The sequence below is a fragment of the Myotis daubentonii genome, chromosome 16 (genome assembly GCF_963259705.1).
Source record: "Myotis daubentonii chromosome 16, mMyoDau2.1, whole genome shotgun sequence".
Lineage (NCBI taxonomy): Eukaryota > Metazoa > Chordata > Mammalia > Chiroptera > Vespertilionidae > Myotis > Myotis daubentonii.
The window spans coordinates 12,263,072-12,276,225 of record NC_081855.1 but is presented as its reverse complement, the minus strand read 5'-3'; the positions used below and the strand labels follow the sequence as shown (position 1 = coordinate 12,276,225).

At 42.3% G+C, this 13,154-nt stretch overlaps 1 protein-coding gene and 1 non-coding gene across 2 annotated transcripts in view; one reads left to right on the top strand and one right to left on the bottom strand.

Annotated features, from left to right (window-relative positions):
- The first annotated feature begins 4,399 nt into the window (after positions 1-4,399).
- The window catches only part of FBXW10B (F-box and WD repeat domain containing 10B), a 51,821-nt gene continuing 43,066 nt past the window's right edge, over positions 4,400-13,154 (top strand). Inside the window, exon 1 of the mRNA XM_059668573.1 lies at positions 4,400-12,062. Coding sequence (XP_059524556.1) covers positions 11,561-12,062 — 502 coding nt within the window. The 5' untranslated portion in view covers positions 4,400-11,560. The remainder of the gene's footprint in view (positions 12,063-13,154) is intronic.
- LOC132219406 (U6 spliceosomal RNA) lies at positions 6,594-6,700 on the bottom strand. The gene has a single exon (XR_009449423.1). It is a non-coding gene; the product is annotated as a U6 spliceosomal RNA (small nuclear RNA).

Genomic DNA, 13,154 nt, shown 5'->3' with positions numbered 1-13,154 from the left:
CTGCCAATCTTAGTTGGCAGTTAACTGCCAATCTTAGTTGGCAGTTAATTTGCATATAGCCCTGATTAGCCAATGAAAAGGGTATCGTCGTACACCAATTACCATTTTTCTCTTTTATTAGTGTAGATATATATATTATTCTTAATCCATTCATCTATTGATGGACACTAGGTTTCTTTCATATCTTAACTATTGTAAATAATGCAGTATACATATGATGTATGTGTCTTCTATATTTAGTGTTTTGAGTTTCATTGGATAAGTACCCAGAAGTGGATTTGCTGGGTCATCCTTTGTCTCTTGTTATAGTCTTTGCTTTAAAGTCTATTTTGTCTAGTGTAAGTATTGCTACCCCAACTTTTTTTTCCTGTTCCCATTTTTCTGAAATATATTTGACTATCCCTTTTTTCAGTCTGTCTCTTGTACACAGCATATGTAAGGATCTTGTTTTGTTATCTATTCAGCCACCATATGTCTTTTGATGGGAGCATTTAATCATTTGCATTTAAAGTAATTGTTGATAGATATGTATTACCATTTTATTATTCACATTTTTAAATATATTTTTCTTCTCCTTAAATAAATCCCTTTAACATTTTTTTAAAATACTGGTTTAGTGGTGATGAAATCTTTTAACTTTTTCTTACCTGGGAAGCTTTTTATTGGTCCTTTGATTCTAAATAATAGCTTTTTTTTTTTTTTTTTTTTTTTTTTTGGATAGAGTAATCTTGGATGTAGGTCTTTGTTTTTCACCACTTTGAATATTTTTCGGCAATCCCTTCTTGCCTGAAATGTTTCTGTTGAGAAATCAGCTAATAGTCTTATGGGGAGCTCCCTTGTAGGTAACTACCTATCTTTCTCATGCTGCTTTTAAGATTTTCTCTTTGTCTTTAACCTTTTGTATTTTAATTATGATGTGTCTTGGTGTGGGCCTCCCTGGATTCATCTCATTTTCAACTCTTTGTGTTTCCTAGACTTGAAGTTGATTTTCTTCACCAGGTTAGAGAATTTTTTCACCATTTTTTTTCAAGTCGGTTTTTAATTCCTTCTTCTCTCTCTTCTCCTTCTGGCACCCCCAGGATGCAAATATTGGTATACTTGAAGTTGTCTCAGAGGCTCCTTAAATATCCTCACTTTTTGGATTATTTTTTTTTGTTTTTGTTGTTCTGATTGAGTGTTTTCTACTTCCTTATCTTGCAAATCACTGATTTGATTATGTGATTCATCTACTCTACTGTTGATTCCCTGTAATGTATTCATTTCAGTTATTGTAGTCTTCATTTCTGACTGGTTCTTCTTTATGTTTTCTATCTGCATCTTTATTTTTTCTATGTCTTTGTTGAAGTTCTTCTACTTTTCCCTTAAGTTCATTGAGCATTGTCATAACCAGTGTTTTGAACTATACAAAAGGAAGATTGATCTATTTTGTTTAGTTCTTTTTCTGGATATTTTTTTCCATTGGTTTTTATTTATTTTTATTGTTTGATTAATCCTCACCTGAGGATATTTTTCCATTGATTTTTAGAGAGAGTGGAAGGGAAGGGAAGAGACACAGAGAGAGAAATATCGATGTGAGAGAGACACATGGAATGGTTGCCTCCAACATGTACCATGACCTGGGTTCAAGCCTGCAACCGAGGTATGTGCCCTTGATCAGAATCAAAACTAGGACCCTTCAATGGGCCGATGCTCTATCCATGAGCAAGCCAGTTAATGCTCCATTGATTTTTAAAGAGTGGAAGGGAGGGAGGGAGGTGGAGAGGAAGAGAGAGGGAAACATTGATGTAAGAGAGACACATCAATTGATTGTCTCTCATGTGTGCTCCAACTAGAGCCAGGGATCAAACCTGCAACCTAGGTATACACCCTTGATTGGGAATCAAACCCATGACCCTTTGGTGAATAGGCTGACACTCTAACAACTGAGCCACACAAGCCAGGGCTAGTCTGTTCTTTCATTTGGGACATGTTTCTTTGTCTCCTCATTTTGGCTGCCTCCCTGTGTTTTTTTCTCTATATTAGGTAGATCTGCTAGGTCTCCCAGACATAATAGCGAATGGCCTTATGTCATAGGTGTTCTGTAGGTCCTATTGGCATAGCCCCCTCAGTCACCTGAGCTGAGTGCTTCAGGTGTGCCCTCCATGTGGGCTATGTGCACCCTCCTGTTGTAGTTGAGTGTTGATTGCTGCTGGCACATTAATAGGAGGTATTTACTTTCAGGCAAATTGGCTGTGAGGACTGGCTGAAACTACCATGGAGGATCTACTGTGCAGAATCATGACACTTCAGTAGGCTCCAATACCCACTAAGTCCTTCCCTTGAGTGTGTTGTTAGTGGAGGTAGTTGGTTAGTGTTTATGTGTGGTCTGAGCTGTTCACTGGGTGCACTGGTCCTGGGGCCTCCTGGGAGATGCAGGCCAAAGTCAGATGACACCTGTATCTTGCCTGGGGCCATCCAGCATAAGCTACAAAGCAATCTGTAGATGGCTGCTATTTTGCTGAGGTTAGAGGTGCCCAGGAGAGACCGAGCTGTGAATCAAGGCTGGCTGATGCTAGTGCCAGGCCTGGGGCCACTTAGCAAGAGGTTTGGGGCACTTCAAGGCCAAATGCTGCTTGTTTGAGAGATTTTAGGGAGTCCACAACATGAGCTAAGACTGGCGGCTTGCATGGAAAGGCACTGGGTTGTCCTGCAACTTGAGTGGTGTAGGGTCTCAGGGAATCACCAGAGTGGGGGGAACAGTGTTTGCCAGGTTGTTGGAGACTCAGATATGGTGCCCACCTGCCAGCTCTGTGAGAGCTCAGCAAAGGAACAATGGCTTTGCCAATACTTCTGTTTGGGAGAAAGCTGCCCTTCTAGCCCTTGCCCTGATGCCAGACAATTCAGTTCTCCCTATATGTCCCTGACCCCTTTTGAGCTTCTGCCTCAGTGCTGGAGCTCAGAGTGAGTGAGTCTGAGTAAATTTGTGCACAGTCCCTTTAAGAGGAACATCTGTGACTCCAGAAGCCCTCTGTGTCACTCAGCCACAATCCCTGTGGTTTTTATAGCCAGAAATTATGGAGACTTCTCTACTTGGCACTGGAATCCTGGGCTTGGGGGTCTGGTGTGAGGTTGGAATGTCTTGCTCCTCGAAGGGGACTGTGCAAATGAAACATCCCTCTGGAATTTTAGCAGTCACATGTGGTAGTAGGACCCACCTATCCACATCTCTGTCCCCTCCTACCAGTCTCCACATGGCTTCTTCTTTATATCCTCAGTTATAAGATTTCTGTTCAGCTATATTTCAGGTGATTCTCAATGATGGTTGTTCTGTAGTTTAGTTGTAATTTTGATGTGTTTGCAAGAGGATGTTAGTATTGCATTTACATGCTGAACCTTCTTGACTGGACTTTTTGAAATACAAAGGTATATGCCATTTTCTTCTGGATAGCTTATTAATTCTGAGTAAATTCCCACATTTTTCCAAGACCCAGGATAAAATGATGAGATATGAATACTTGCTCAATCTTAAAGCCCCTATCTCTTCAACTTGATTCAGCATGTTTTTGCAATGACTGTCTTCAAATCAATTTAATTACATCCACTGTGTTAGCTGCTAAGATATAGTAACTTAGAAGATAAGTAGCTGTGTCTTTTGATCACAAGAAGTTGATTTTGGCCATTAGACATGATAAAATGCTAATGTCACTAATCATCAAAGAGATGCAAATTAAATGACAATATATCAGCCCACACCTGCCAGAATGGCTATCATCAATAAATCAACAAACAAGTGCTGGTGAGGCTGTGGAGAAAAGGGAACCCTAGTGCACTGTTGGTGGGAATGCAGACTGGTGCAGTCATGGAAAACAGTATGGAGTTTCCTCAAAAACTTAAAAATGGAACTTCCTTCTGACCTAGAGATCCCACTTCTGAAAATATACTCCAAGAATCCTGAAACAGCAATCATAAATAATATATGCACCCCTATGTTTACAGCATAATTATTTATAACAGCCAAGATCTAGAAACAACCCAAGTGCTGATCAGTAGATGAGTGGATAAAAAACTGTGGTATATTTACACAATAGAATACTACACACCATAAAAAAAGAAGAAACTCTTACCCTTGTGACAGCATGGCTGGACCTGGAGAGTAATATGCTAAGCAAAACAAGCCAGTCAAAGAAAGACGTATCACATGATCTCACTTATATGTGGGATCTAATAAACAAAGTAAACTGGTGAACAAAATAGAACCAGGGGCATGGATACATGGAAAAGACTGACAGATATTGGAGGGGAGTGGGATGGGGGTAGTTGGGTAAAAGAAGATGAATAGAGTAGCCAAAAAAGATATATACATAGCTTATAGACACAGACAACAGAGTGGTGGAGGCAAGGGGAGGAGTGGCAGGAGCTGGGTGGAGGTGGGCAAATGGGGGAGGGCAGGGAATGAGGGACATTTGTAATACTGTCAACAATATAAAATTGAAAAATATGCTAGAAAAAGGCAATAATAAGGAAGTTGGTATAAATTAAAGTGAAAAGTGTTTATATGTGAAGAGCTAAATAGGAATCTACTATTCAAGATAATTATAGATAAAGCAATATATGAAATGAATTCCTGATTTCCATGTCCTTCTAATGTAACATTTTCTCAGGCCATCTTCAGTGACTGAGTTTTGTATTGTGTCATTGACTGACCTACTCCTTGATTGCTTCCCATTTCTATACCAACTGCCCCTATTCCAGGGGCCACCAATCCAGCCCCATTAGCCTTAAATAGAAGATGCAAGAAAAAGTAGTGGGCACATGTCCAGCTTCTCCTAGCTTCCTCCAGTTTGAGCACTGACTTCCCCCTCACTACACACCTGTTATGAGGCATGGTGGTGAGGCAGGAGCCCTTGCAGGGCATTCACTGTACCAGATGTATCTGATAGCCACATGCAGGCACATACTGTGGCTGGCTCAGGTAGAGTGACTGGCCATCTGAACTTTGCTGGAATATGCTTAGTCTTTATCTCTATTTCTGGTTTGCTCCATAGTCTTGTTGAGAAAATTCCACCATCTCTCTGAAAGGAGGAGACCAGGTACTGGAAAGGAAGAAGAAAAACAGGTCATTTAACAAGGATTGAGGATTGACGTAGCAGTGATCAGTCATTTGAGGTTCAAATTTTCACCCTAAGTTAAAGACTTTCATAGAGAGTGACCTTGATGATAACCTGAAAAGAGGTGTGTGTGTGTGTGTGTGTGTGTGTGTGTGTGTGTGTGTGTGTATTTCATATTAAAAAAAAAAATCTTTAAAAATCCTACCAAGCTGCTATTGGGTGTTCACAGCCTTTTCAAATTATAATGTACTCTCCAGAAGTTTACATAAAACTCTTGTTATTCTTCTGTTCCATCCATGCCTCTCAGACTCCTCTTGCTTCTTCTTTCTGCTCCTCCTTCAGTTCAGTCAGTTTAAAGATTAATTTTGAAGTTGACCTTTATTTTCCCACAGGATGCTCCAGGCTTTATGCTGTGATGGTAAGGCAGTGGGATTGGCTTTGTGTGCCTGGTGGCTGGCTCTGCCCTGGCACGCTGGCCCTCACTGCTGGAAGGGCCCAGGGAAACCTGTGTGAGGTGGCAGGTGTGGTGGGAAATGGGGTCTACCTTGGGGGTCCACTCAAGTGTCTGACTCCTGGTTTGTCTTATCCAGCTCCCGCTGGAGGAAGAATAGGATGATTGGTTCTGTGCGATGAGCTCATTTGTCCTATTAGTCAGTAAAATCAATATAGAGTGGAACAATAACCCAAAAAGTATGGGGTCTGCTTGTTAGTAAGTTTGCTTACTCTTCAACAACCAGTGTTTCCACTTGGCAATATTATTCATTTCATTGTTCTCATCCATTCTTCAGTTTAGTTTTCTTTTTACTTTTAATCACATAAATTCTGTGCTTATCTCAGTAGCCATGGCTAGTACTAGTCAGGGCCAGGACGCCAACTCTGTATCCAGTTGGATGAAAGGTTTGCCAGGTGAACATTACTCTTCTTACTTTTTTTCCTCCATCTTCTCTTCTACCATCCTTTCTTTTTCTCTTTCCTTCCTCATTTATTCTATTTATGCTGTTTTTAACCTGCTCCTCAAACTGGCTACTGTAACTTTGGGGTTTCCTGGGCCCTATCTCAGATAAGTAAACTTTCAGCTTCACCCCAGACTGCCAAGTCTTATTAAATGTATTATTTGTCACTCTAGCTTTCATCATTGAACTTCAGCTTAGGCATTCTATTGGTGGTATTTGGCTGTCTCAACTATTCCGGGCCTCAGCTTACCCACATATAAAATGGGAGCATTGGTGTCCCCACATGTCTCCTAGAGCCATCCAGATATAAAAGCTGGCCCTTTGTTAAAATTTTTTAAATAAATTTTATTTAATTTATTGGTATGACATTGGTTAATAAAATTATACAGGTTTCATGTGTACAATTCTATAAAACATCATCTGTATATTGCATTGTGTGTTCACTACTTCAAGTCAAGTCTTCTTTTGTCACCATTTATCCTCCATTTACCCTCTTCTACCTCCTGCACCCCACCCCTTTTCTTCTGGAAATCACCATACTGCTGTCAATGTCAAAACTATGGAAGGCTTCCAGAATTTGCATGTCATCATTGCACAGGGGCCATGCCAATCTTCTCTGTATCATTCCCATTTTAGTACCTGTGCTGCCGAAATGAGCACAAACCTGGCCCTTTTCATAGTCACTTTTGTAGCCTTAACCAACACATCCTGTGATAAACATAGAGCCAGAACCCATAAGAAGCCATGAAAGCTACTGTGACATGAATTTTAGGGCCTGGATAAAAAATAACTAAACAACTGCCACACAGAAGCCCTCACCGTCTCTGATAACTCCTCAAATATGAATAAGAATGTATGATAGCGTATTGAGCTGGTCAGACACATCAGAGGTTCTGGGTCCTCTTTCTCTCTTCAAACCTACCTCTGGCTGACATGTCCCTGTGCTGAAGTTTTGCTGAGGTCCTTAGGTATCTTCCAAAAAGCTTAGATTTTTTTAAAGATTAATGAGAAGAAAGGGCTGTAACATTGGGAGTACCATTTTTAGATACCATTTCCCATCTCTTTTCTCATTTAATCTTTGCAGCCCTGTGAGATAGATAATATTTTCTCTATTTCATGGAACAAAAGTGAGAAACTGGTTGCTCAGACAGGTTAAGTAACTCAGTCAAGGACACTCAATAATACCTTTTGAAAGAGTTAAACATTATGTTTACTTCTAAAGTGAAGTCATATTTACAGGTATTGAGACGTAGACATAACTTATATCAGTGGTTCTCAAAGTGTGGTTTCCTCTGCAGCAGCAGCACCTGCTGAGAAGTTATTAGCGATGCCAGCTCTGGGCTTCAGCAGCTCCAGGGGGCCCAGCACTGCCTTCACAAGGCCTGCAGGGAAGCTGATGCACATTTAGGTTTGAGAGCCACTGGTTACCTCTGTTCTCTTCATTCTGGTCTGCTCTCCAGCCACCAATAGCAAGTGCCCACAAGTTTTAGTACAAACAGGAAGAAGTCTTGGCCACCCCAAGGATACACTGTCTTCTTGGGGATTCAGCAGTTTTAGCGAGGCTGAGAACTTTTCTGTGCTCTCTTGGTTCTCCCCGTTCTGGATAGAAAACATTTCTAGCCGGTGCCCTTATTTCCTATCTGTTTCTTTCACAGCCAAAGGGCAAATCGGCGACCTGGAAACTCAATGATTTCTCATGGACAGAGACGTTGTCATTTAACTTGGTCATCAAGTGTAACTCACGTGATGGGAAAGTGATGGTTCGAACATGACAGTTTTCCCATTTTCCCTCATGATAACAATACAGTAGAGCCCCTTACCCATGCTGCTGCTTTCTGTTGTTGTTCATCCTCACCCCAGGATATTTTTTTCCATTGATTTTTAGAGACAGTGGAAGCGAGCGGGGCAAGACAGAGAGAGAAACATCAATTGGTTGCCTCCTGCATGCGCCACAATCAGGGCTGGGGATCTAGCCGGCAACCGAGTTAGGTGCCCTTGACCAGAATCGAACCCCAGACCCTTCAGTCCTCAGGCCGACCCTCTAACCACTGAGCCAAATCAGCCAGGGTGCTGCTTTTTAAAGTTACCTGGAGTCCGCTATTGTCCAAAAATATTAAATGGAAAATTTCAGAAATGAATAATTCATAATTTATATACTTGGAATCAATTTGAAGAGCGTGATGAAATCTCACACTGTCCTGCTCCTTCCTGCCTGGGTTGGAATCGCCCTTTTGTCCCGCATCTCCACGCTGGATACACCATCTGCCTGTTAGTGACCTAGCAGCCACCTTGGTGATCTGAATTTTGGAGAGAGAGACCACAGACACATACATTTTTTACAGTATATTGTTATAATTGGTCTCTTTTATCATTAGTTGTTGTTAATCTCTCACTGTGTCTAATTTATAAATTAAACTTTATCATAGCTATGTACCTATAAGAAAATACATAGTGGATACATGGTTCAGTACTACCCAAGGTTTTAGGCATCCACTGGGGGTCTTGGAACAAATCTTCCAGAGATGGGGGTGGGGGCGAACTACTAGTATTTTTCTTGTATTGCTCATCTCACGTTATAAAGTGCCTTTTATATATGTCCATTCATTTGACCCTGACCCCAGCCTGTGAGCTAGGTTGAACTATAATTTCCATTTTAGAAAAGGGAAGCAGGCAGAGGGCAGAAAGTGAGTTATCCAGGGGTATGTAGTTGCTCAGAAGCACAGCCTGGCTTCATTCCACACTCCCCTACTCTGGGGCCTGAGCCCTTTCCTGACTTCCGCTGGCTGACCTGAGGCAGGCAGCTTTGATGAGAACCAGAAGAGACTCCGGTGCAGTGTTAGGCAGGCACAGAGCCAGGCAGGAAGCAGCAGCTGGACCTGCCGGATTCCCTAAACCACGTGGCAGGATGGGAGAGAAAGTGTAGACTTGGGGCAGGGTGGCAGGAGGGCTTAGACAGGATCATAAACAGTGAATATACCAGTAGAGGGCAGAGGGGAAAGCTAGGGGACTGGTCTTCAGGGTGCTGGTAGCCTGGATATCTGAGAAATACCGATTTCTCAGCCCAAAGCCTTCCTTAGAGAAATGTTTCCTGACCTGGGTCTCACTCTGGCTGAGACCTGTTTGCCTGCTCACCTCTTTGGGTATCACTGAGCCACTTCTCCACCATGAGAAATCATTGAGTTTCCAGGTTGCCTATTAGCCCTTTGGCTTATCCCATCTGGTCATCTTGTCCTGCCCTTCACCAAAGCCACTTTTAAAACCCTACCGTCAGATCCCAAATGACTCCTGAGCCAGGTGAGAAGCTGTGTGTGCGTACCCAGGTGTGCACATGTGTGTGTAGGGTAGTGAGTGGAATGGAGAGGCAGCAGACGTAGCATGATGGCCTACTTTGATGAATGCAATCCTCACATTACATCCTGCAGGGTAGGGAGGATCGTGTGTCATTCACAGGAAGGAAACTGGCTTCAGTGAGGCTGGAGGTACTTGTTTAAGGCCGCACCTCTGGGATTCCACCTAGTCTCTCTGACTTCCCTCAAAGGGGGCCACAGTGAGCCTCTGAGCATGGAGTAAAGGCTGTTGGCTTAGTAAAACTGCTTCCTTCATATATATAAGCCTCACAGATTAAAATCTTAATTTGTATTTTCAAAAACAAGCTACTTTTAATTTTAGTTTGTAGTCCTTCTGGGGACAATATATACCCAATCCTCTGCTTTGGGGCTCCCGCCTCCTACACCCTCCTTTGGCCTTTCTGATAGATTAGATACTAATCTGCTCTTGCCTTTCAAATATCTCTTCAGATAGAAGAGGCTGAGCTACTAGCACTGTCCTTCCCAGCTTGATCCTTGTCCCACATGCGACCCTTGTATGGGACTGCCATTGCAAACCACCGCTAGCAATGATGTCCAATGCCTATCTTTAACTGCCTGGTCTCTACACTGTAAGTGCTTATGTCATTGCAAATCTTCTCTTTAATCTGGAGTAATAACCATAAAAACAACAACAGTAGCAGTGACACTGGTCTCACACATTTGCTTTAATCCCAGAAGGTAGCTATAATTTTTATTACCTGCCTTCATCCCTGCCATCTTCATCCAGGTAGCTTATTCAAAACCATGTAGTTCCGAAGTCCCAGAACCAGTGTTTGAACCTCGTCTTGTCTGAAGCAGAATGGTCTCAGTGTGGTTTCAAGTCTCTTCTCTGGGCTGCCAACATTTACAAGGGCATTTTGGCTGCAGGGACAAGCTGGGTAGCTATGTTAGGCAATAGTCTAATACAGTAATTTTTCCCAACTTAGCAGCAGTACGTCTTTATTAATTATTTTGAAAAATTTCTAACGGCCATGTGCACCCTTATGTTGTCATTCCTGAATGGATCATAAGCCAGAGTTAAAAATAAAGATCTCATGAAATAAGTAAGTTATTTTCATGTCATTTTTTATTTTAAAAACTACACACACACTCGCATTATTTCTTTACATGTATCTCAATGTATGAACATACACACATATGAACATCCTAGTAAACATTGATTGCCCGGCTGCCAGAAGAGTGATCCCAATGATAATAATGATGATGGTGACAAGGGTACAATAATCAGCATTTATTGGGGGCTAATTATGTACTAGACAATCTCCTAAGTGCTTTGTGTATGGTAGCTCATTTAATCCTCACAAGGACTTTACTAGTATGAAGTAGGAACTGTTGTCTCAATTTCCTAGTTGAGGAAACTGAAGCGGAGAGGATGAAGCACTGTACCTGTGTTCACAGAACTAGTAAGCAGGTGAGCTGGGATCCAAACCCAAGAGTCTGGCCCAGACCCCACACTTTCCCTCCTAAGCTGCCTCCTAGACCAGGGGTGGGCAAGTAATTGAGGTTGGAAGTCCCCAAGTACACTCTTTGTCCCAGTGAAAGTTTTTCCGCTAAGGAGTACTTCCCTAAAGAGGTTTCTGGTTAGCGTTCTCAAGCAGCTAAATAACTTAAATTTATATTAAACACTTATGTTTTTACTTCAATGATGAGTTAAGAAAATGAGTGTAAATATATTCACGATCATTGGGATAGCCACCTTATAATCAAACAGCTATAACCATAAGAAGTTACATCTAATTTTATATTCACAAATATTTAAAAGTCGCTAAATAACAATACCAATTGAAGCTCAACACCAGGCTACACAATATTTTCTCCCTTTAAAAATGGTCCATATATTATTTAAATTTGACTAACACTATTCTCGTTCTAGAAATGAGATGACCAGCTCTTTCAGAATATACAGCAACTGCCTCCACAAAAGCAGCGCCAGGTTTAGGAGATTTACGGTAAAACCACCTTTCCTAGGACTTCTACTGGCAGTTTCTGGGAGAGCTAAGCTTCCCATCCATCTCAGAGGTTTGCTTTTCCTCTGGGAGATGTTTATAATAGAAAAGCATCATTTGGGATATTTATCAGCTTCTCCTGTCCCTCTGCTGTTTGGTGGGGCTGACCACGGGCAAGGATAAAATGAGCTGGTCATCTCAGGATCATGGACAACATGGAATCAAGGCTCAAGACTGTCCCCTATTTTCGCTGTGAGAAGGGAAATGAATCTGTGCCCGTGTGCCAGAGGTGTGAAACGTGCATCTTGGCTAGGAAGATCTTCTCCACCAAAGAGTGGTTCCTAAGGGTCAGTGACATAGCTCAGAGGAGGTTTCTAGTGAGCATTCTGGGACAGCTGGATAGCTTATATTTGTTATACTATTTTCAAAATATCCTTCAGACCACACAGGGGAAGGATTTCATCTATACCAGGTCCCGGATCGACCTCAGCAAGCAGGAGGGGGACATCATGAAATTCATGAACCAGATGCTGGATAGGACAATAGAGCAGAAGATGAGGGAGATATTGTGCTGGTTTGGGAGCAGCACCCACCGGACTAAGGCAAATTACACACTCTTGCTGCTGCAGATGTGCGACCAGAAGTTACTACTCACTGCTGCCAACGTCATCAAAGTCCTGTTTCAGAGGGAGCAGGATACCATTTTAGGTAAATGAGGCTACAGGTAGAGACCAGAGGGCCCAGAGACCAGGGAGCCAGACTCCCGGAGTTGGTAAAGGAACTACAGTTGTGGACAAACTTAGGTAGATTAGAGTTTTTCTGAAGGCAGAATAGAGTCCTTTGCCCTGACACCAGATCCTTTTTCCCAAAGGAGAACTTGCTGAATGTAACTTTCTTCTAGAAAACCGTCAAATGACAAATGTAGGAGTGTGTACTGAACTTTTAACTGTGAAGCCTTTAAAATGGATTTCTTTCTCCCTTTGGCCCAGAAATGGCTAGTCTGTGTGTCTATCACTGAAGGCTGGTGTGATTCCTTCGTCAGTGAGCGAGAGATTGGACTGGCCTTGGGAGGCATGTGAGGGGGAAGCTATTGAATTGCTTTGCCCTTTACCCTTCGCTGTGCAGAAACCAGGCCAACAGGTCAAAACCTAGGGTTTTATTTTTTCACTCGTTCCACTATGTTCCTTGCTTGCACATAAAATCTGGCCTTGAAGTGGCGTTTATCCAAGGCTGGAGGCAGCGAAAGGGCTAAGTAAGGCTAGCACAGTTCTTAAATTTAGCTGTATCAGAATCCCCAGTAGGGCTTATAAAATCACAGATGGCTGGGTTCCTTCAAACCTCCTGACTCAGCAGGTCTGACAAGTTGCACTTCCAACAAGTTCCTAGCTGATGCTGATGTTGCTGGCTGGGACTTCACTTTGAGAGCCATTGACCTAGAGTGTTGGTGAGAAGATCTTGGAAATGTTTGGCCAGCTCAATCAGGGAAGCAAAAAGAATCAAAAAGAAGGCAAGAGGTAGATTTCTCAGGGGTCCGGGAGTGAAAGGTCCAGTGTGGGGAAAGCACAGGTTTAGTGAAGATAAGAGCAGGCCGGGGGCGAGCTATCAGGTGAAGGAGTTTCAGAGTTTGAGGTCTTGAAGGATGAGAATTCCTAAGGTCCATGAGACCTTACTTGTGGTTATAATTGTAGACTAATGGAACCCCAAAGGATTTTTAAGCTAGGTGAACTATGGGCAGTTAGGTCCCGAGATATGCCACTTGGTTTCTTTGTGCGTTAGGGAAGTGAAAGAATGGTAATCTGA